Here is a 23,816-nt window from a genome sequence, read left to right as displayed (position 1 = left end):
AATATAAGTATTAATTATTTTATTGGAACTAATATTCGATCCTAAAAAGAAAACAACAGACGTTCACTTTCCTTGGATTCCTCTGTATTCTAACCTATACGTTGTTTTAAATGATAGAAGAAAATCCTAATCAAGTGAATACTCGTGGTTATGTCCTCCTCTCTTCCTAAAATAATCCTGAACACGTATTTGTTGCATAGGAGGTGTTTTATAAAATAGGAGAGTACTTTGAGATGTTTTTGTTTATATATATATGTGTTCTGCTGCCTCCAAGCGAAAAGCAAAAATATATACTTCTTCATGTACATATGTGGTCGACAGTCAATTTTAATAACGCTACCATACTGTGCAATGTATTGACCTTATAAGCGAAAGATAGATTCATCATAATTTTGAAGGTAAATGAAAATGTTTAAAGGCTATAGTATCCTATAAGAAACTAATAAAACGTAGGAGCATTCTTCAACGTAATGTTTTGTAATGAAAGGAATACTTCAGACAGTCTTAATGCAAAGCATTTTGTAGTGGAAGTAAAACTCTTTCATTTTCAAGAAAGCGTGAGTGACCATATGGAATAATGATATTTCATAATATTCGAAAGAAAATTTAGGTATTCCATTTGTCGAGGAAAATTTCATGTAAAATTAATGTGCTTAAAGAAAGAATCAGCGATTCCAGATTACTATTATCCTAAATATGTTTTGTGAAGGCAAATGTTTCGAATAAATCAGAGAACTTTAGGCACAATGTTCATCACGTTTGTAATGGTTCCACAGTAATTGCGCCGGTTCAGAAAAAGAAAAATGCATTTTAGTAGCGCGGCTTAGTCATAAAAAACTGCATTTAGTGAAATAATTATGAAACTTTGCACACTTGTAGAATAAGGCATGGGGAACATTTTAAGATATGGAGACATTCGAAATTCGTTCTTGTTTGGTCGCCATCTTGGAAATCAATATGGCGTCTACGCGAAGGCACAGATCTTTACTTAAATAATAATATCTCCTCATAGAACTGTCCTAGAAACCCCCTTCTTGCGTCAAATTAAAGGTAAAGAAAGAGTTAGAAATTTAAACTTAATACATGTTATTTGTACGGCCACCATATTTAAATATAGCCACTGTTATCAGTAAATTTTAGTTGTACTCGTTACTGAATATTGCTATAATGGCAAATAACTATGAAACTATCAGATTTGTACATTTACGTAGAAGTAAACATGATAGAGCATAATCTAGCCTTTCAAACGACGTCAATATCTTTGCTCTATCTTCAAAATAAAGGGAGCTAGTCGATTTTATGTATTACATGGTGTTGTGCTTTAGAATATTTAATTTCACACTAACGTGTAATTACGTTCTCAAGAAATTACGATAAATACTTATTTCTTGAGTCAAATTAAAGAAAATGAATCTCCCAAAAATATCAGACTAGCAGAATATAGTTCCTCGTTTAGTCTCATGCTACACTGATTTGTCTACAGTTGCAATGTACGGTGAACAACCCTTATATTAGTAGAAAACTCTTTTGAAATATTATGATTAGAAATTGTATTATATGAGACTTTTTAAAAAAGTGAATAACGGAAGTTTCAAAGCATTAAGTCACTTCAGGAGAAAACTCCTGCACAATTTTTGCACATAAGCGTACACAACAATCCTTTCCTTTCGCACTTGTAAGCATTTTGCTGGCATCCTTTCTTACAGCTGCATTTAATCAGTTCTCTTACTGCCTTAGAAATTTCCGGTTGAGTTAACCATTTTGGTGTTGGTTTCCCATCTTGTAAAATCCATCCCCAATCTTGTAGTGGTGGAGTATTAATGATGTTCATTGTGGCTTGTTCCCATATTGAGCACTTTGGTAAAATGCCCTTAAAATATGCTGCTTCTAAGCATCAGCTGTTGGGGGAATGTTGAAAATCGTTCTGTTGAAGGAAGTAAGTTGTTGCTTTCGAGCCTCGTTTACAGTCATTAAGTCACTCGTCTGAGCATAGCAAAGCATGGTATATCCTTGAAGTAGATCAAATATATTGTCTGTGATTATATCTTGAGACAGAAACTGAAATGCTTCCAATACTTCAGGAAATTAATTCCATCGCTTCCACATGGTTACTTTTCCACGTTCGAAAAAGAAAGAAGAAAAAAAAACGAAACACTGTCGCATCCACTGAAAGCGTGGAAACCGTGAAGTGCAACTGATTTTCGTTCTCCAAGTTGTTCAGCAATAACATGGACATAGAAGATTCTAGCATGTTTTCCACTACCAAATTTTATGAACAACCGTTAAGACCTCGACGTTTCAACTCGAAATAGTATGATATTGCCAAAACCAGGTACGGGCAAGTGGATCATTGCCAAGGAACTGGCAAAACTTCCTTAAAAATTCCGAAAATAAATCTGAACTATTTCCGTCCCTAGGAGAAGAAATAGTAACTTCGGAGCACTTTTCAGACATTGAAGTAGTATCTACTCATGGTTGAGGAGTTATAACAAATCGCTCTTGCCTTCGCGAAAGCTCTTGAAGTTTGCAACCACGAAGAAGCCGATACCCGCATTATTTTGCACGTTCAGGATGCTGTACTTCATGGTAAACATGACATATGTAAAAGAACAGTTGACACCGATGTTGTGGTTTGGGCAATATCGTACAATATCGTACTTATTATTATTACTACTAGCAATATTAGTACTTTTACATTACGACAGTATGTACTGATAAACAAAAAAGTTATTTTTTCTTTAAACATACTTTAATAACTTAGTTCATTTAATATTTGTTGTCTTTGCAGCATGTAATTACGTATCACAAAAGATTCAGACAGCATACGTTTACTATTTAATGAGAACATAATGTTAGCAATAATGGAATTGGGCGGATAAATTAGTATACATGGTATACTCTTTGTTCACTGAGAGAGTGAGATTGCCACTTAGGTAGTTTTTGAATGAGAAGAAACATCAGTTTCCATATCCAAACAGCAACCACTCGACATACTAACAAGTCAGACAAATTTTCCACAACTTTTACATATGTTACGTGTGTGTGAACATCCTTCTAACAAATTGGCACTTGTTCGCTCTCTAATTCAATATTTATTAACACGCATACGTCAAACGAACGTACTTCTGCCCTCCATTCGCTCACTATATAGTTTCTTAAACAATTATACATAAGGTACCACTGTATATATATCTCGTGGTGTATTATGAGATATTTGTGTCAATTATTATCAAACATTCTATCTGCAATTAGTTCTTATTTCTAATTAAAGTTCTTGACATATTTTGCTGATTAGTAAATATATTGGCACTATAAAGTAGTTGTCTATCAAACCAAACTATAATTTATTATACCTGAACATATGTATTTAAAAGGTTTTGTAAAATGTATCTTCAGCTGGCTGGAATTGCCCATCCATCTACTGTATTATATATATTATATTAATTAACTAGTCATATTATAACGTAAGGGGATACGAATGAAGTGCTATTGGTCTTGTTTCTAGCCTGCGTGCCTTTGGCGCAAGGAGTCTCGGATTTGATTCCCGGTGGGGGGGACCTTGTAATTTGAACGTATTGCGGTAGTTAGCATTCTACCTTAAACTGTAAATCCATGTCTTACCTAGCCTCGATGCTGAAAAGTGACACTAAACTCCAACCAGCTAACCAACTAATGAATGAAATGATCGGTGGCGTCATTATATCTCTCTAGAGGAAATTTAATCCTTCTTAACCTTCAGAAAAATGGCATTGATTCAGATAGAGTATAGCAATGTGTCAGAAAATAGAAATTACTTATTCCTAGTTAAACTACAAATGTTAATATGTTATTATCGCTCTCTCAAAAGCTTAAGATACGAATTTTCAAAGCAAAGCAAAAAAGAAAACAATAGAAAAAGAAAAAATGAGTCTTTAACATTCACGTTGATGTAATTCACGTTCACAAATTTTCGGATTCACTTGAGGTAGTTGACCCGTGACCCGTGACTCGACAGACAAAACATCATATATACATGGGGAGTACGCTGTAGGCCCTACATGAGGCTGCTAATGTAATTCTAACATAGAATCCTCTCTCTCTCTCTCTCTCTCTCTCTCTCTTTCTTTCTCTCTCTCTCTCTCTGCCTTTCTTGTCTCATTAAATCTTCTCTTGTATGTATCAAAGCATTCCGCTGAAAGATAACTACAGGGTCTATAAATTGTGTAAATAGCAGAAAAAAGTTCTGTTTTTTTTTTATCTCTCATGAGGGACTGTCAAAATTTAATCAAGCGAACCTATGAAACTTGTTGAGTAGAATACTTGTATAAGAGATATCGTTGAGTCCAAACTATTTTGTTAAATCTTTTCGTACAGTGTGTTCAAAACTTTTTTATTATTTTTGAGTGAGAAGACAAATACACATGGATTGTATTTGAAATATTCAAGATATTTTGTACTTTCCTTAAAAAAATCACACCAGGTAATCACAAACACATAAATATTCGAGCCCACATACTGGACATTATTAATGCACTGTAAATTTTTACATTATTATTATAGAGCTGAAATTTTAACTGCTCCAGGTCATCGTTTCTGTGTGAGTTGACGGGTTTGTCCGAGTCTGCGGGTTTGTCCGAGTCACCGGTTTGTTTGAGTCACAAGGTCAGATCGGGTGTGAGAAGCGGAACCAAAATCTCTGTGACGTGTGTCATCGAAGACAGGACCTACTATTAATTTTGATTGCAAACCACGATTGAAGTTTGATGCCGTTCCCCACCACACTGATCTCGCCTTCAATGAAGCTGGGTTACAAGACCACGCTACTAGTCTCGGCCTGTAAAACACTTTAATGAGAAACACTGCTTTAAATCAAGTGCTATTAATAAATATACAATTAACTGACAACACTCAAGATAATATAAATTCAAATTAATACCTTGACTGATATACGTATTTTTGAATCATTAGGATATAGGTGTAAAACTTATGAACTGTTGCACAGTAAATAAAGAGGAAAGTAGTAACTTCGCGGAAATGAGGCCAAGATATCTATGTGAAATTACTTTTAAAATTATGCTTACTCACATTTGCAGTTAAGTGGATTACTTTAACTCTCCATTAAGGATCTATGCTTTTGCTGAATGTTAATTATGCAGTCAGGAGTGTACCTACGTGAGGAGCAAATGGGGGGTGACTTTCTTTCTCCTCCTTCCCAAGTGGAGTTCGACTATTAGGTGTTTTATTTAAACATGTTTACTAAAGTAAATGATGAATTCTTGTAATAGAAATGTACATTCTTCACACGGGAATAATAAAGTTTAGTGAATATAAAACCGGAAATTTCGGTGTTTTAATAGTGTCCCTATTTACCCTTTTAAAAGCAGAATTGTCAGAAACACAGCAACACAAGTTTACTCATTTTTTATTAACAGTTTATGTATCAAATTTCACGCGTCCAACTTAAGTAAATACTCACATTAAGCATTTTCTGAATAGAATCGAAAATTTTAATGCTGGAAATTGTCCTCTTTAGGAGTCAAATTTTGAAAAGGCTGAAACTCGTTTACAATTAATTCTAGTTAGGAGTTTACGTACCACACTTCTTACCCTCAAGTTAAACGAATACTCACATAAAGTTTTTCTGTTTAAAGAATAGGGAATTTGAATATCATAGAATTTGTTCTCTTTTTCCATTAGAAGCGGGATTATCGAAATATATATTCTCTTATTTTTAATTAAGAATTTAAATACCGAATTTCACATCTCTAACTTGAGTAAATCCTCACATTCGACAGTTTCACATAAAGACTTAAAATTTGTAACTGAAATTGCCCCCTTTTCTCTATTTGAGAGCGGAATTTTCAAAAATGTTTAAACATGTTAATATATTTTTAATGTTAAGCTCAAATGCTAAGTTTTACCTTCATTCTTGGAAAATAAATTCGAACCCCTTTTAACCTCCCTTAGGATATATACTTTAAAAATCCTTTCTTATCCCTTGTTTTCATGACTAGGGTTTATACTATTCAAACTTTATGTTTCTAGATATAGTAGTAGTAGGGCCTTGATGTTGATGAGTAACACATTTACTCTTTTATTAAGTATAGGTATGAAAGGAAAAAAATCTAAACTGTGTTTACACATTATAATAATTATGAATTTCCTAAATGCAAGTAATGAGTGCAATAGTGATAAGTGACATAGCCAGAAACAGACTAGGGTACGACTAGGGTAACGAAGAAATGTGCTTATATATATACACACACACACACACACATATATATATATATATATATATATATATATATATATATATATATATATATATATATATATATATATATATATATATATATATATATATATATATATATATATATATATATATGTCAAGTGGTAGAGCGTTGGCTTCGCTTTCGGGAGGTCGTGGGTTCGAATCTCGCTGCCGACCATCCTGACTGAGGGTTTCCAGGGTTTTCCTCAGTCCTACCAGGGAAATACCGGGATGGTACTTACTAAACAGGTCCTGGCCGATACCTTCCCAAATCCTTTTCATTGTTATTGTTGTTGTTGGATATCCAGTGTAAAATGGCCTCTGAACTGTAACTGGTGATAAATAAATAAATAAAATAAAATAAATAAAATAAACATCAAGCGTTATGTGACGTCACAGGCTGAAATGTGGGACATATGGTCTGCCAGAGTACTTCATGCGCTCTTATGAGTTGAAGTTTAGCATTTTATTTCAATATACTATACAGAGGTAAGGCAGATGAGACAGGTAAGGAAGAAATTACATTCTTTTGTTTTCTTCAGTTACATAATATTGAAATACTGATGAAATTTGCTAAAAAAAAGTACTAAATTAAACTTCCTGACGCTACAGGTATGAAAGACTATGGCCAGCCAGATGACTCAGGTTCAACTGGGTGATGAGTGGAAAATGCACCAGTTCCCAGGTGCCCTTATTTTGTTAATTTAGATAACTCCGCAATTACCTCATGGTGCTGAGACAATGACATAAAATTTTAGTATTCCCAGCGAATATAGAAACCAGGAACCATGCACACCGAAGTTACGTACGCCAATAAAGCAACTAAACCGGAGTTAAATAATAATAAAATTTAAACCTCTACTTTCTTTCTCAATGCTTTCTATTCGCGCTTGCAGATAGTAAATTTTGATACCTATAGTAACGAAAAAAAAAAGTTGAAAAAATTAAGAATACAGCACATACCTAATCTGCTGAGATCTCGAGTACGGCTAATGATAGAGCTTAGGGGAAACAAGTTATTTTTAAACATTTCTGTTTAAAACTTGCTTTTCGTGACAAATTATCTATATAAAAGAGTCGTAACATGTCTATATTAGAGTCACAAGTGAACATATTACATAAAAGTAGAATCCATTTCGGTATCTCTATACTAAAGGTGGGAAGGCTTGAACCGAGTCAGTGTTCTACCTGCGCCATTGATACTGATTAATCATCAACTTTGTTGACTTCATTTACCTAATTGGATGCACAAAGTTGCATTTTATTAACCTACTATACTGTAACATAATTGTCTAGGAGTGACCTTATATTTATACCTATCGATTTTTCTCTATTTTTACTACTTAGACTTTCGAGCTACAATAGACAAGAAGAAAGTATGATGATCGTGAAAAAAGTAGAATTCGAGATTTCAGTAGATTTACACATTTCACGGCCTCTATATGCCGAAAAACATATTATTGTGTGTCTGTCCATCTGTTCGTTCGTATGTTCATTCGCCCCGATTTGCAGATATTCATTCGTCTAAAAGCCATACTGTTCAACGTATCGAAACCTAATTTAAAACTTAAAAAGTGAAAACTAAAATTTGCTATTTTCACATTTCATTGATATTTCATAAATCAATGTTCTACTAACAACCCTATAGTACAGCATAAGTCAATTTTCTAGGAAAAATCCAAAAAGGTTTAGTTTATTCTTGGGTGGGAATTTTCGATACTATTTTCTCAAAAACTACACAGGCGATTTTGATTTTGTTCATATCTAATAAATAAATTTGTCATTAATAACCTGATAATATGGGATAACTTGTTTGTCTCGAAAAAAAAAAAAATCCAGAAGGAGTAGTTTTGTTCTTGAAGATGAGTTATTCTCCAAAGCGACTCAAACGATTTTGTTCATATTTCATTAATAACTCTATAATGATGCGCAAAAACTTGCTGGGTAAACCCTGCATTTAGTTCTCCTTTTTTAGTTGTTCTTACCACCAATTTTCTGAGGCATAAAGATGAATTAAACTCTTTGAGTGAATTAAAGTTTTTTGTTCAAAAAAGAAGTGTTTACTTAACTGGACTATGTAGCTACACTAAGTTAATTTAATTTCGATGATGCGTTTCTTTCTTTCTGCAAAGAGCTGTAACGAATTACACATAAAAACCGTGATTAAAAAAAAAAAAAAAAAGGCTATACTTCTGCGCAGTTTGCTAGACAGCATAGATGGCAGCATATTTCGGTGACAAGCACAACGTTTTTCGCTCTGGTCAATAGATGGCAGAGTAGTAGTAACTGCAGCAGAACAGAGAGTCATTAGAGTAATATGTTAGCAATCATTTTGGGAGCATCTGAAAATTATCGGACTTATTGATTGGCTATTCATCTGAGTTCCATTCTTAATTGGAGAACGGCTGGTATTCAGTGTACAACTTTCACTTACTTTGAACTGAAACGGTGTGGTATATTTTCAGCCAGTGGCGGCGGTTGGACGTTAAAAGTGGGGGGCAAGACATGATCTGAACAATTGTATATCAATGTTAGATTTCCTGATTGTTTCTAACACTGTTTGATGAAAGGTTGTATAACTAATAGGATACTACCTTTTTTCACTTAAAATACCGCATATCGTATTTCTATGTTATTAAGTAAATTCATAAGAACAATACAGGCAGGTATTAACCGTTTACACTCTTAAACAACGAAAGTGTAAGAAGAGATTTGAGTTCTTGCTCATGAACATCTTAAAATTCTGTCTGGAAAATTGTGTGATTAGATTATTTAATGAATTTGCAAAACAAATAAATAGAAGGGACAATATTAATCATATTAATGTATAATGACGCTTGTTTTGCAGAAGTTATATTGAAACTGGGGATTAATGAACAACTTATACTTTTAATTTCACACATGCCATTAAAGGAATGTTTCTACTCTTAGAAAATGAAATACAGTAAGTACTGCAAGCATATACTATGACATTTAAAGAAATATGCAATTACAATATTAATTGCTTTGAATTGCAATTAAAACGCAATTCCTGTAATTTTCTTAACTCCACGCGAAGACAAATAACCAATACGTACTCAGGCAACGGCAAATATATGGCACCATTTTTTCTATGAAACAGTAATATGACCATACACAACCTTTACCAGTGTCCACATTCTGGAAAATAAGTGAAAGTCAGGGAAAGGTCAGGAAGTAAAAATGTATCAGGTGAAGTCAGGGAAGTGGCAGATTGGTCAGGAAAAGTCAGGGAAAAATCGATTTAGGTCCATTGTTCAATTACTGAATTTATGAAATAGGGCTGATTTCTTTACTGTTAATGGATGCAAAATCTGGTGTTCTCAATGATGATATTGAGGGAGTCAGTGTTCTCTGATATAGTCGTTGAAACCAATTTTCTGCGAGAAACACATTTAACTGCATCCTGGCATATTTGCTCAAAAGGGTAGACGCTGTTCTAGAAGAATTGAGTGGTGCCAAGAGGATATCTAGACAAGTGGCTGCGAACGCGAAGAAGTAGTATCTCCAGCTCACGGTGAAAGCTCAGACACTAAGGAACACTCGAGTGAATTCATAGCCAATGACAGAGATTTTATTGGACTTGATGAGTTTTTTTTTACTTAGTGTTAGGAAATGGGAAGAATTTCGTTGACTTATGGTCAGTTATGAAATTGTGTTTCATCTTTTTTCACGGTAACGCATTTTTTGAAAGTGGTTTCACAATAAATAAAATTCTCATTCTTGGGAACTTACAAGAAGAATCTCTGGTAGCTCAACGGATCATATATGATTTTGTGATGAGAATAGGTGGATAATCATGATTAATAATTACAAGAGGTATGACAAATTCAGTGAGAAGTTCAATGAGACAATATCAGGTGTATTTGGAAAAGAAAAGAGAAATAAATGCTGGAGACGAAAAGAGGAGGGAGAAACGGAAGATTCAGCAACAACTAAAGGTGTTGGAGAAAGAAGAAAAGAAAATTAAACTGCGGAGACAACAAGAAAGATATTCAGATCAATGAGAAGAAAACTATGCGAGAAAGGATGAAAACAAATTTCTAAATGGGTTGCATTTAACAACTGCACCAGCAAAAGTATGTGTTACATAATGTGTGTGTGTGTGTGTTTTTTTTTTTTTTTAATAATCAGTAAAATCATGTATGAACTGTTTATTACTATAGGCAATATTATAATATTCTAATTGGTATTATAATGTTTATTTTTTCCATATCTTAAGTACTCTGTATACTGCACACTTTCGTTTGTAACTTGTGTAATATGTAAGCCTAATCAATATCGGCCTAATGCATATGTTTGTAAATTTACATTCGTTTGGAAAGAAAATTGAAAAAAGAAAGAAACAGAAGCGGAAGAGAACAAGGTCAAATATTTGGAGTGTAGAGGCTGGGGTTTCTTTCTTTTTTCTTTATTTTTAAGTTATTCACGGGTTAGGGAAATCTGAAACTTTCGCCATGGAAAGTCAGGGAAAAGTCAGTTGTTTTTCTCCAAATTGTGTGGACACCCTGTTTACATTTCTAAATGAAATTATATAAATTAGGGCGTCACTTCAAAAAAGTGGGGGCAACTGCCCCCTCTTTCCCCCCCTAATCGCCGCCCATGTTCTCAGCATTTCTCTTTTCTTCCCTCTATCACAGTTTGGGAAATTTATTGGGCTAGCTAGGAGAACAAATATTATTGTATAGCAGCAGCGATGTTCAAAATATCTATGAAGTTGAAAAATAATGCTGTGGAGGATCAGGGGAGCAGACTTATCTTCAACATTTGGTAGTCGACAGACTTGAGGCTTATTTTGGGGGGGCATCAATTTCATCTCACTTTCCTTTGTGGAAATCGGATACAAATTATCACATTTCTGCCCAAAAACACATTTCAAATCAGATTATTGGGGGGACAGTCTCACCCAGTTCCAAGATTGGAGGGGACATGTCCCCCTCATCCCCCCGGATTTGCGCCAGTGTTGTATAGTATTAACATATGTGTCTTTCTATAGCTAGTCATATATTTTGGAGCATTCAATGACTATGGCAAACTGAAAGGAACACATAGCTTGAAAAAATTTTGCTTGAAAGTCCATGGGGGCTAACTGGTAGGTTTAACCTTTTTTATTACCCAAAGCTAAGAGAGACGTTGGTGATGGAATTAACAAAATTGTGAAATGAAGAAAGTAGGAGGAAACAGGAGAATACCGAGAAATCCCACGCACATTGTGTCCACCACAAACCTCACTCGGAGAGAATTGAGATCGAACCTAGAATGCCACACTAGAGAAGTGAACATTTTACTACTGCCCACGGCCCATTAACTGCTATTACAGAAAAATCGAATAATAATAATAATAATAATAATAATAATAATAATAATAATAATAATAATAATAATAATAATAATAATAATAATAAATACATTTTCGAAATTTATATATATTAGGTTGTCTAAAAAGTATTGAGACTCTGGAAGTCGGAATTCAAAATACATTTATTGCACTTTTAAAATAACGTTATGAAACCATATATGGGCCATTTTGTTTGATGACTTTCCGCAATTTTTCCGATAATATTGTAATCACGTCGCTATAGAACTTCTGTGGTTTCTGATCAAAAATTTGGCACATGGTTATCAAAAACATCTGTTGAAACTAACTTAACACCATTCTGGAAGTTTAGCAGAGGTGGTAAAAAAAAAAAAAAAAAAAAAAGATAGTCTAAAGATGCCAGGTAGACCCTATAAGGTGGATACATAAAAACATTCCAGCCAAATTCCCTCTATTTCCGACTGGTCGTTAAAGATGTATACAGTCTCGTGTTGTCGGTGTGGTACCGTATATGACACACTTTTTGTTGACCGCTTCCGGCCGTTTTTCTTTTAATTGCTAGGCGCATTCCTACTAATTGTCGATAGTACAGATGCGAGTTTATCGTTCTGTCCGGCGGCAGCAGCTCGTGTTGCATGATGCCCTTCCAGTCCCATCAAGCACGCAGCATAACCTTACTGGGCGTCACTATGAGCTTAACAACAGACTGCAGAGCGTCTCCTCGCTTCGACCACGATTTTTTCTCACATTGTTGTCACTTTTCATCCTTTGTGGTGAATCGTTACGGAAATGGCTCGATTCAGTTTCAGTAGACGGAAATTAGATCGAGTAAATTTTTTGAGGAAGATCATGCGGCACTCAAACATCGAGCTTTTTTGTAGCCAGCTTTCTCCAAATGGTTTAAGAATGTTTGGTGAAAGATGTTTAGGACCTTGGCGATGTCATGATTGCTTGCATGCCGGTCTTGCTTGAGTTTTGCCAGAGTATCATCCAATTTTGCTCTGATTAGTCGCCCACTGCGAGAAGCACTTTGGGCATCGAAATTTTCAGAACGAAAGCTACTGAACCATCTTTTAGGTGTTCCTTTTGATAATGGATTTTGCTCATAAACACAACTAATTTCTCCACGGGCCTGCACAGCATTTAAATATGGGCAGGTTTGCGGAAAGTTCACACTCATCTTCATGGAGCTATACTTCACAATCTGATTATAGGAACTTTGCACACCTACTAGCTTTAACTGACATCTCTCAAATAACGTTAGACCTGACCCGCTGTAACTTATATGTCCTGAGATTTGGGACACTAATGCCATCTCGTGTGCAAAAGGCTCAATACTTTTCAGATGACCTGACATAATGTAAATGTTTATTCTCTTATAATTGAGTGCTCACCACCCCTCCACACAAGAAAATGTTGCCAGCAACCGATCTGATTACATGACTACCGGGACTGATAGTATTGAAGAGAAAGAACACACTTGATGCTACATGTTGACAGACAGCACATTGTTACAGTGGGAGATGTGCAAGATTTATCCACATTCCAAAGGGGCATGATTGGGGGTACCCAAACAATAGGTGAATCAATAACCCAGACATCACTACTTGCCAGATGCGTCCATTCCTGTGTAGTAAAATTGTACAAGGAGTGGGAAGAAAATGGAGTAACGGTCTCCAAGAGACGGAACTGCAGGAGAGTACGGAAGTTTAAAACGTGGGGCGAGCGTCGCGTCAAATAACTCGTGACAGCCAAACGAAATTACGTGACCAATACAATGGTGATGCACAACAACCATATTCCACGCACCATATTAAGTCAGAAATTTCAATGAAAGCCGTAATAGTGTGCACGATGAGCCGCAGAGTGGGCTACTGTATATATAATCACGGCGTACACTGGCACGCATAATGTTCCACAACAGACAACCCACTCGTCACCCACTCCTTACGACTCGCCATTGCTGACTCCGTCGAGTCGTTAGGAGTTTGGGTACAGGAACACGCTAATTGAACCATGGATGATTGGCAAAGGGTGTGCTGGTCCGATAAAGCACGGCTCGTGCTACTCCTCTTGGACGGGTGTATGTGTGCCGCCAACAGCACGAAGCTATGGACCAATCGTGTATGGTGCGCACTGCACAGGCAAGTGGGGACGGCTGAATGATTTGGAGATTCTTCTGTTGCATGGACTGGGGCCGTTACTGTGCATGGAACACAGTGAGACATCCGTTGTGTACCTACAGATGTTAGAGGATTACGTAAACTCTACAATGCAACACTTCCAACCACACGAAGATGACATTTTCCAGGACGACAATGCATGGTGACACGAAGTCAGGGCTGTACTTGTTTGGCTTGAGAAACATTTCACTGAGCTACAGCATATGTATTGGCCCCCTAACTCACCGGATCTTAATCCTACAGAACATTTATGAGATGTCATGGAACGAGCTCTTCGCACTCGCTATCATGGCACCTCTGGCGTCGCCATGTGCTCAAGCTGAAGAAAAACTCGCAGAAACAGTTTGTCTTATCTATAATAAAATTTTGAAACAAAGAAAATGGAGCCGCATACTACCGTGTAAGTTATATACGAGTAAGTGTCGCGTTTTTAAACAAAGTAGTGTATCAAAATGTGTTCTTGTTGGCGTTGTTTGGCATTCTGGGTATGCGAAATGACTTTATTCACCCGTTGCCAAATCTAATGCAGCTGTGAGGAAAGTATACTACAGTCTGTATCCTTCTTGTTCAGAGTGTGTAAAAATATTCAAGATCATTGAAGAATTACCGAGTGGAGGTGAGATTTGTGATTAGTTTCCTGGAAGCAAGAAACGTTACAGAAGCAGTCATTCATAATCAAGTATGTGAGATGTATCAGGAAAACGTAATGAGTGCTAGAATGGTGATTAATTAAGTCAGAAATTTCAATGAAAGCCGTAACAGTGTGCATGATGAGCCGCAGAGTGGGCTACTGTATATATAATCACGGAATTTAGTGCGTTCTGTCGATGAGAAAAAATTGGCAAAGACAGACAGTTAACAGTAACGTTTTCCTCAACGGTTCCATAATGTTCACAGACAGTCTTTCACAAAATTGTGGTAGGGACTTAGGATTTCGGAAAATTGTGTGCGCGGTGATGGGAAAGAAGCAGTGTAGACTTCACTATCATCAGAGAAGGCATCCTTTAACAAAGAAATACAAAAAATCATTTCCTGGTGTAGATGTCTTAATTATGACGGGAAATGCGTGTAGTAGTTTAAGGTGTGTAGTATCTTAATGGAAATAAAATATTGTGCGAACAATGTGTTGCTTAATACTTTATATATATATATATATATATATATATATATATATATATATATATATATATATATATATATATATATATATATATATATATATATATATATGTATATATATATATAATTTAAAACCACATTTCTTCCATACAAAATTTAATTTCTAACAAGTAAGGAATATTTAAATACATCTAAAAGAAACAGTAAAACCGTAAAAAACTCCGCAAAACCGTTCAAAGAAAATACTTCTTCATATTCAGTGAGCTGGCACAGACACTCATCACCTTTATCATTCGCCTATACGATAGAAATTATGCATTCAGAACGCTTTATTTTCAAGAATATTGTGCAGCCAATGAAAACGTTATTATTAAGGCGCTGGTTTACAAGCAGCGTTGCCAATGTGTGTGTAATTGCACAAAATGTGTGCAATTCTGGCCTGTTTGTTCATTTTGTGTGTAATGCCAATCTGTGTGCATTTTGTGTATAATTTGGCACAATTAAATATTTTGCTCATTGATGATTTTTACGAAGTTCCTTTCATTCAAATATTCATTATATCCACTTTTTTTTTTTGTTTTTGTTTTTGAAAATTGCCTTTTGAAAACTACGAGCTCCAACGCCTGACTCCAGGCCAATGCAATAAAACCACAGATAAAATAACAAGTTATTTGTTATTATTGTTAATCTCTTGTTATTTTCTTTACAGTATGATAAAACCTATCTTGCTTCCTTGGTACCTCACTTCTTGTTTCTCAGAGGCGGGTGTCATGACATCCCCAAGCAAAGACGCATTGTGCAAGCAAGCAATGTAAATGAATGTTGACCCTTGATGTTGGCCAAAACATGAGGCGGAGGTGGTAAGAAGTCTTGTCTTCTCACCACTTGTGAAGAAAATGCCATTTTGCAAACAGATGAACGACAGAGTGGCCGATGTCCAATTAAAAACATTAAGTATGTTGAAAGCAATGGCGCAAACTTTCCAAGATTTATGTGGGTGTATATCAATGGCAGGTCATATTGGTCTATATGTTTTCAGGGAAGTCTCAATGTTTGATTGATTTACTTTTAGTTAAAATATTTTATGAACATTGTCATAAAGGCCTGTACTGTGAGAAAGTAAAATATATCGGTACTGTAAGGATAAATTGGGGCTGCCCTAGCTCAGTCGGTAACACGACTGATTTAAACGGAAGAGAAACTGGTTCAAACCCGGGTTCAAGCTAAAAATCTTGTGGGTGCGCCGCACACATAAGATTATTTATGTGGGTGACGGAGCCGTGGAGCACCCACGTAGTTGGCGCGCATGGTTGAAACGTGACAATGGGCGGGAGGGTGACGGTTTTACAACAACAACAACAACAACAACAACAATAATAATAATAATAATAATAATAATAATAATAATAATAACAATAATAATAATAATAATTCAAACGCTGAATCCTTGAACAGTGGCTCGTCGATCTACACTCATTGTCGCATATCTATAACGGTCGTGTTGAGCGAATATAATTGGATAATAAACTCGCAAGGCACTTCTAGTACTGTTACTATGTGTATAATCGGGACATGTATATTTGTGCTAAATTTCATATAAAAAATATAAATACGAAAATTAGGATGAGTACATCAAAATGTTGCTAAATGGACAAGAAAAGTTTTTTCGTTATATTGTTCTTATTTACAGATCTTTTGACATGAAATTTACCACATACATGTCTGCCGATTATACACATAGTAAGAGTGTTAAATGTACCCTGCGATATCATTATCCAAATATATTCGCTCAACAAGCCTGTTATAGATATGCGACAATCATTTTGGACATGAGTGTACTTATAGGTATGTACGTCATTAGACATAATATACATATAGATAGGTAGTTATGTATTGTTTAATGCTGTGTGCACTGTCTTACAACTTGTGTGTAAAATTGTGCAATTTGAACGGAAGGTGTGTGTAATTTTGCTTGTTGTGTCTGGCAACACTGTTTACAAGATACGCGTCTAGAAACAAAAATAATACTTTGCAATAATGTACTGAATCGTGTATTTAATACTGTCCTATAGTATTGAACAATATTTACCTTGTGTTTCCCACAATTAGTTCCAGGTGCAGCCGGTTTTAGCATTGTTGTACACAAATCATCCACAACGCACCATAATCTGCTGCATATCTAAAAAAAATATAAACATATTTGTACATGTATAAATAAAGAAACAGAAGGTATTACAAAGACGAAATGTTACTGTTTCATTTTAGTGTATATATTACATAAATTAACCACCATGCAAACAGTTTACTTACTCCAAAATATAGTCTTGTGAAGTCATGTTTTGCAAGCATCATAATACAAATAATAATAAGAAATTCTTACATAGCAAGAAGATTTGGAAACGGAAATGATGATGATCTGACAACGTTTGATCTAATTCTTCTCTGGTTCAACCTTTAACCTTATTTGTACACGTTTGTAGTACTATACAAAAACCTTTATTTTTGTGTATTAAATATTCACACAAAACACAATCTACACTCAAGTAACATGTCAAAGTGCGTACATATAGACGTTGGTTCAGTTATATTGAGTCGAAGTGAACGTGCAATTGTACCGCCAATGCGCCGTGAGATTGCCACGAGGTAAGCCACATTATCTCGTTAGTCACACTGTAGAGCAGTGTGGTCGAGCGTAGTCTGATGGTGCTTAAAATGAACAGATTTTGGGAGGGGTTCATTGTTGCCTTCTCCGACGGTAAGTTCACGGATTCGTGCATCGTAAAAATATGTCAAGTGCGTATTTTCGTGTAGATCGTGCCACTACAAATTGTATTATACAAAAATATGCGGCATAGAGTACTGGGCCCACCACGCCGACGCCAGCAGCTAGAAACCGACCTCCCGTGAAGAGGACCCCGCCGCAATTGCGTGTGGTTCGGCGTATGGCGACCTTCAAAAATCCCCACTCACAGCATCTGATGGCCAGCAAATGTTGAACATCGCAGGTGACAATCAACCGCGTTCTTTACAAGGGTTTATAGGGTCATTCGCAAGAACAGGTGCGCACCTTGTCATCGTGTCGTGTGGCTGAGCGAAAAAAGAACTGCGGAGGCTGTATAACTGTCATCTCGAAAGTGATCGGTGCAAGTTTGTTTTCACCTCTGATGAAGCGTTGATTTACTTCAGACTATGGTGAAGTTCGTGACATTACATACAGAGAGAATTTCCCCCAAAGGGTTCATGATTATGGCCGATTTTTCGTACAGGGTCAAACTGCGTCTCCGAAAAGTGGAGTGAAACGTCAAAATCAATGCTGGGTACTACCAGACGTATGTCCTGACTGAAAGGCACCAGCATGAAGTCCCAGCATTGTACGGAGAAGACGTGAACCAGGTTGAACTGTACCAAGAAAAGGCATCCAGCCACAACACGAAAACATTGGTGGAATTCTATCGCCGTATGGAACAGGAAACTGAATTACGGCAATTCCCTTCTTTGACATTCCTGTCAGGAATTCAAATGCCAGCCCAATGTGCTATTGTGCTTTCAGACTCCTCAAACGGCGCCTGTGGAAAGCCTGTGAAATGGAGTGGGATGCATTACGCATCGTCCAGCTGTAATGCAGTTTCCTGCAATGGAAACTTCGATTCAGGGCAATAGTAAGCTGAGGTAGCCTGTAGATTGAACACAACTGGTGATGGAAAAACGGCTTTACTATGTAAGAGTTTTACATTTAAATTCGGCTCAATATAACTGAATGAACCTCTGTAATATCAAGATATGTGGTGAATACATACTACGAAACATATTATATTGAATTAAAATGCTCGTAACAAGAGTAAATACATTAATGGTGTCCTCTACTTTTATCCTTGCATAGGGGAAGTCAGTTTAATATGAGCAGTCCGAAAATATGAGCAGCACGAAGCTTAAACTCACACAGCACACATATACCTTGCGCAAGAGGAAAACAACGAAGTTCGTGGTATTGTTTGGAGTTTCATGAATTTGCAGAGAGTAGCCCAAGTTCGTTCGCTGCATTTATTGTGAAATAATAGACAAGTTTACAGGTACGTAGAATAAAAAAGTGTAGCTTTTTGGAGCTATAGTTGAATCAGGGTAATGGATAATAAGCTGAAACTTGGTATCTATGCGTTATATATAACTTGTCACTAGATTTATAGTCAGATCTATCTAGGAACACAACACCAGTCTTTTGTTCACTTCTTTTCTATATAAAAAGTTGTCAACCACAACACGTTAAAATATCATTAACTGTCAGTGAAATATGAGCTTTAGAATTCAGTTTAATATGGGCACACATATTCCTTTGGAAAGTAATGAAAGAAATGGACGTGAGGAGCTTTTGCAGATGTTAATTAAAGTAGACATTCCGTAATAACATAATTTATAATAACATGGATGATACAAATTCTATAATCTTCAAGTTTATAATCAGCATGGATACACTTCGCGTATTTCCAAATCACTCCAAACCTGTGTGGAATGGGTGTTGTCACAGTTTGTGTGTGCGGAAACGGTGAACAAGCAGACATCCATAAATAAATCTAAAGCTCACAGACATTCATAAATAAATCTAAAGCTCACAGACATCCATAAATAAATCTAAAGCTCAAGTGGATAATAATAATTTCATTGAAGAAAACGCCAGAAATACTACGCCAAGTAAGAGGACAGTCTCATCCACACAGTGTGAAGAGAATGAAAGTATTTGCCATATTTGTAAAGGAAAATTTAGTAAAGACTCCAAAGGGGAAGAATGGATCAAGTGTGATATGTGTCAAGACTGGTGTCACGTTCTTTGTGTGAACGTTCAGTGCCTTGAGTTCCTTGTTTGTGATTATTGTAGCAGATTTAATGCCTAGTTATTTACGTCATATCAATAGAGAGGACTCTTGAAATGAACTGTGTTTTACGTGTATGTGCAACTCTTTTTTGCTCGTTATTGTAATCATTTACGTTTTATTTCTTCTTTTGTACATTTTTTGTATCTGATTTGTATTTTATGTCAAAATATTAGAAAAGAAATGCTGCTCATATTTGCCCTACGAAGTGCTCATATTACCCTTGTACTACGGAAAATATGAGCACTGCGCACCTACCTTATTGACCTGTTTATCGAACGAAACGAACAAAAGTACGTATAACCTTGTACTTTTTAGCGTTTGTAGACGAAAGATCAGGCTTTCTTTTGGTGAGACTTTCTACTTTCTGTAATACATCATTTTTGAGATATATTAGTATTTTCATTAACTATGCTCATATTCACCTGACTTCCCCTATATTTTATGGTACATAAAGGTTTAATTTAACTCACTCTTTTGATTATGTAATACAGGTCTATACTGTATACGCCGTGGGGCTGATAACTTATCGGCCCGAACCCCTTTCGCACATGTCATTCTGAAATCGTCCATTAAATTTGAAACATTGATTTTTTGTAAGTTTGCGTGGCAATTGGGATGATCATAACACTAACATTTTTTCCTTATAGATCATTGATTAAACCATGGCGCAGCCAAATGTGTAATTGCAAGGAGTTACGAGGTGTAATGAAGTTTGTCTTTCTGTAACAGAAGCCGCCGAAGGAAATTCATGCATGCTAGGTACCTTTAGGTTTACATTGGCCTTCATACTCCACTCTGAAGAAATGGTGTTCAAACTTTAAGCGTGGTGGTTTCTCAACAGAAGAAGGTGAAAGGTATGGGAGACCAATGTCAGTGTCAATTCTTGGAAAAGTAAATCAAGTTTATGACTTGATTTTGAATAACAGCTGAATTTCACTTCAAATGGTATCTGAAACCTTGCACATGCCCGGAGAACGTGTCTGGTCAATAATCCATGATCAGTTGGACATGCACAAACTTTCCGCGAAGTGAATGCCCAAACGTTTGAACGACGATGAGAAAGGCAATAGCGTTGCATTTTATCACTTGATTATGTGAACTCTAAGGACTATTTTTTGAATCGTTTTTTTACCCAAGATAAAAGTTGATTCTAGTACATTGATTCTGTGCAGTCGTGCGAGTGGTTCCACTCAGAATCTCCAAGACCAAACAAGTTAAAAGCACAGAGGTTTCTAGGTAGATACTTACTTCAATATTCTGGAATAAGAAGGGTTTTGTTACCAGACTCTTTTAAAGGGACAAACATCAGAGTATTAAAGGTCTTCTATCTAGGTTAAAGGACGCTATTAAAGAAACGCACAGAAAAGTTGAGAAGGGACGGATTGTTTCTCCAAGACAATGCTCCCGTTCACCAGGCTGGAAGAACAATGGATTTTCTGAAGAATTTAAGGTTTCATTGCATTAACCATCCACCTTACCCGCCAGATCTCGCGCTCACTGATTATTATCTGTTTTCTAGGCTAAAAAGGTTCTGAAAGCGCAGAAATTTAGAAGTGGTAACGAAGTTATGGTAGCTGCAGAACAGTATTTTGCAATTTTTTTTATAGGGTTAGAGAAGTTGGAGCAATGTTGCGCCAAGTATGTTGGTCTTCTGGGAGAATACATTGAATACTAGCCTGAAACTTTCAAGCCTATAGCTAAAGTTCAACTGAGTCGGATTGAAAACTTATTAGTCCCCTCGTACATGTAATTTGATCAAAAAACAAATTTAATAAAGAAGAAGGCTCAGGACCCGTAGATGGGAGTTAAATAATAGGTGGAAAAATTCCAGTTTCTCACGTTACAGCCCATGCTCAGGATGTAATGGGCTGTATACGGGAATACATGGCGTTTATCCTCCCAATATTTTTATAATCTAGCGTTTACTCATCTTAAATTTACAAAAGAACGAGAATATACATATTGGAGTGAGTATATGCTATATTTTTGAAACGGTTAAGCATATACCTCTAAAATTCTAGCATTTCATCACTGCCTAAATTATAACTGTGGTTAATATGTTAGGGACAGTGGTATATTTAGAATTTTGCTCTGGTGGGTCTATGTACAACAGGGGAAACAGGAGGGCAATTGGCCACCTCAGTTTGAAAATTAAATAGCTGCTATATTTTAATCGATTGTCTACTAATATAGATACTAGGAGAAAACGTGAAACTCGTATGTCGGTGGAAAATCTTACCCCACCAGGCAAATCTGAAATAATGCTCCTGCAAACACACGTCGAATATTTGTGATCTCATTTTAACTTAACTGCTTTCACTTTAGAAAAAAATGGAAATATTTAGTTTTGTCTGTGTGCGTTTTTAACTGAAAGAAATGTTGAGACAAGTTGAAGCTGAAATATACTGATTGCAGTTTTAATGGCAAGAATTTCAAACTCGTGAATCTTGCGTGATGTGATACAAAAATTAGCAACGAATCTAACCTTTTATTCTATTCATAGAAGAAAAAGGAAGCGTCCTCTTAGACTACCTAATTTCCCGGGCTACTTATACCCCTCTTGATTTTCTTTAATGAAAACATTTACCTTTCTTTATAACTCAACGATGTAAATATCCCTGTGCTATAATAACTAAAGTCCCATTATGTTATTTTCGTGGAACACCAATTTCGCTTATCAGCTCTTCTTAGTTTCGGTGTTATTGACGACGGCCGACTTGAATCACAACTAACAACGATCGAAGGTATGATAGGAAAAACAAAAGAAAGTAACAACTAAGAAAAAGAAACAGAATAGTAGAATGGACGAAAGTAAGAAAAAAGAACGCAGTTCTTACATGGGGTGAAATTTGACAAATACAGTATTATTTCTCAACAAAGAGCATAAGAAAATGAAATTCTTAGAAATGGTAAGAAGGATTAACGTGGAATGGGAAAAACTAACGAATTTATTTCGGGGGGGGGACTTGAGCCCTATAGACCCCTAAATACGGCACTGGTTAGAGATATTATATGTTATATATATCATATTGTGCTTATGTTATATATATCATATTTCTAACATATGAACATATCTCTATTCTTAAGAGATTTCGAGATTGCAACCCCCATCTTTTTCTTCCTACGTTTTCTTCCCTTCTAGGGGAAACATCAAAAAACGCTGAAGCACATATTGAATTGTTTAAAATGAAAGATTTAATAACCAAATTTCATATCTCTACAATTAAATTTCGAGAGATAGCCATTCAATTATAAAAATTGTAACCCCACTGTGTTTTTTCTTTATCTTCTAAGGCAAGTATTTTTTAAAAATAACGAAACAGGTGTTTAATTATTTTAAATGAATAGTCCAAATATCGAATTTCATGTCTCCGATATTATTCTTTTCCAGATTTGTATTACTCCAAGTTGATTCAAAAATTTCCTAAAAACGTTAAAGTACTATACACCTATACATTAAAATGCCTACACCACAGAAATAACTAAAATCGAGATGTGCATTCACGATTTCGATAGAAGCAGATTCTCAATACAATCACTGATATCTTCGTCAAGATCTGTTTATTAATAACGGTTAATTTCTCAAGCCTTTTCTACGTTATCTTCGTGATTGCTCCTTACTACCCACAGTAATATGCAGAACTCTGAATTCTTTAGACGAGTAAAAGCTTCTTTATGTTTAGTACATTTATATATCTTTTCTTTACTCACCGTTTGCAAACTATATATCCTTCTTCAAATCGCACACTTACGCCTGCTATATACCGTTTGAATTCCGTCTCTACAGTGAGGTCCGATTTCAATCGTTCCCCATGAATGATAACTTTATTTTCTTTCGCAAGCCGGTATATCCTTTGTGCACATTCTAAGAAATTCCGGGATATGGACATCTTATTAACATAATTATAATTCCCATTTCCTTTTGATCCTCTTTTCTTCCTTTCTAGGTCAAATATCAAAAACGCTGAAAGGTGTGTCTAATTATTTTAAATGAGAAATCCATTTACCAAATTTCTTGTCCCTCTAATATTCAGAGATTGTAAGATAATAATTGCCAC

General features: G+C 35.7%; 1 protein-coding gene across 2 annotated transcripts in view; it reads right to left on the bottom strand.

The window, feature by feature from the left end:
• LOC145666602 (A disintegrin and metalloproteinase with thrombospondin motifs 7-like) overlaps positions 1 to 23,816 on the bottom strand; it is a 347,276-nt gene that overhangs the window by 81,712 nt on the left and 241,748 nt on the right. For both annotated transcript variants that reach the window (XM_081734010.1, XM_081734009.1), the window contains exon 10: positions 16,980 to 17,069. In XM_081734010.1, the coding sequence (XP_081590136.1) occupies positions 16,980 to 17,069 (90 nt within the window). The remainder of the gene's footprint in view (positions 1 to 16,979; positions 17,070 to 23,816) is intronic.

This window comes from Thermobia domestica, chromosome 12, assembly GCF_964235325.1.
Source record: "Thermobia domestica chromosome 12, izTheDome1.hap1.1, whole genome shotgun sequence".
NCBI lineage: Eukaryota > Metazoa > Arthropoda > Insecta > Zygentoma > Lepismatidae > Thermobia > Thermobia domestica.
The sequence above is the reverse complement of the archived record's forward strand: the minus strand, read 5'-3'. Positions and strand labels throughout refer to the sequence as shown.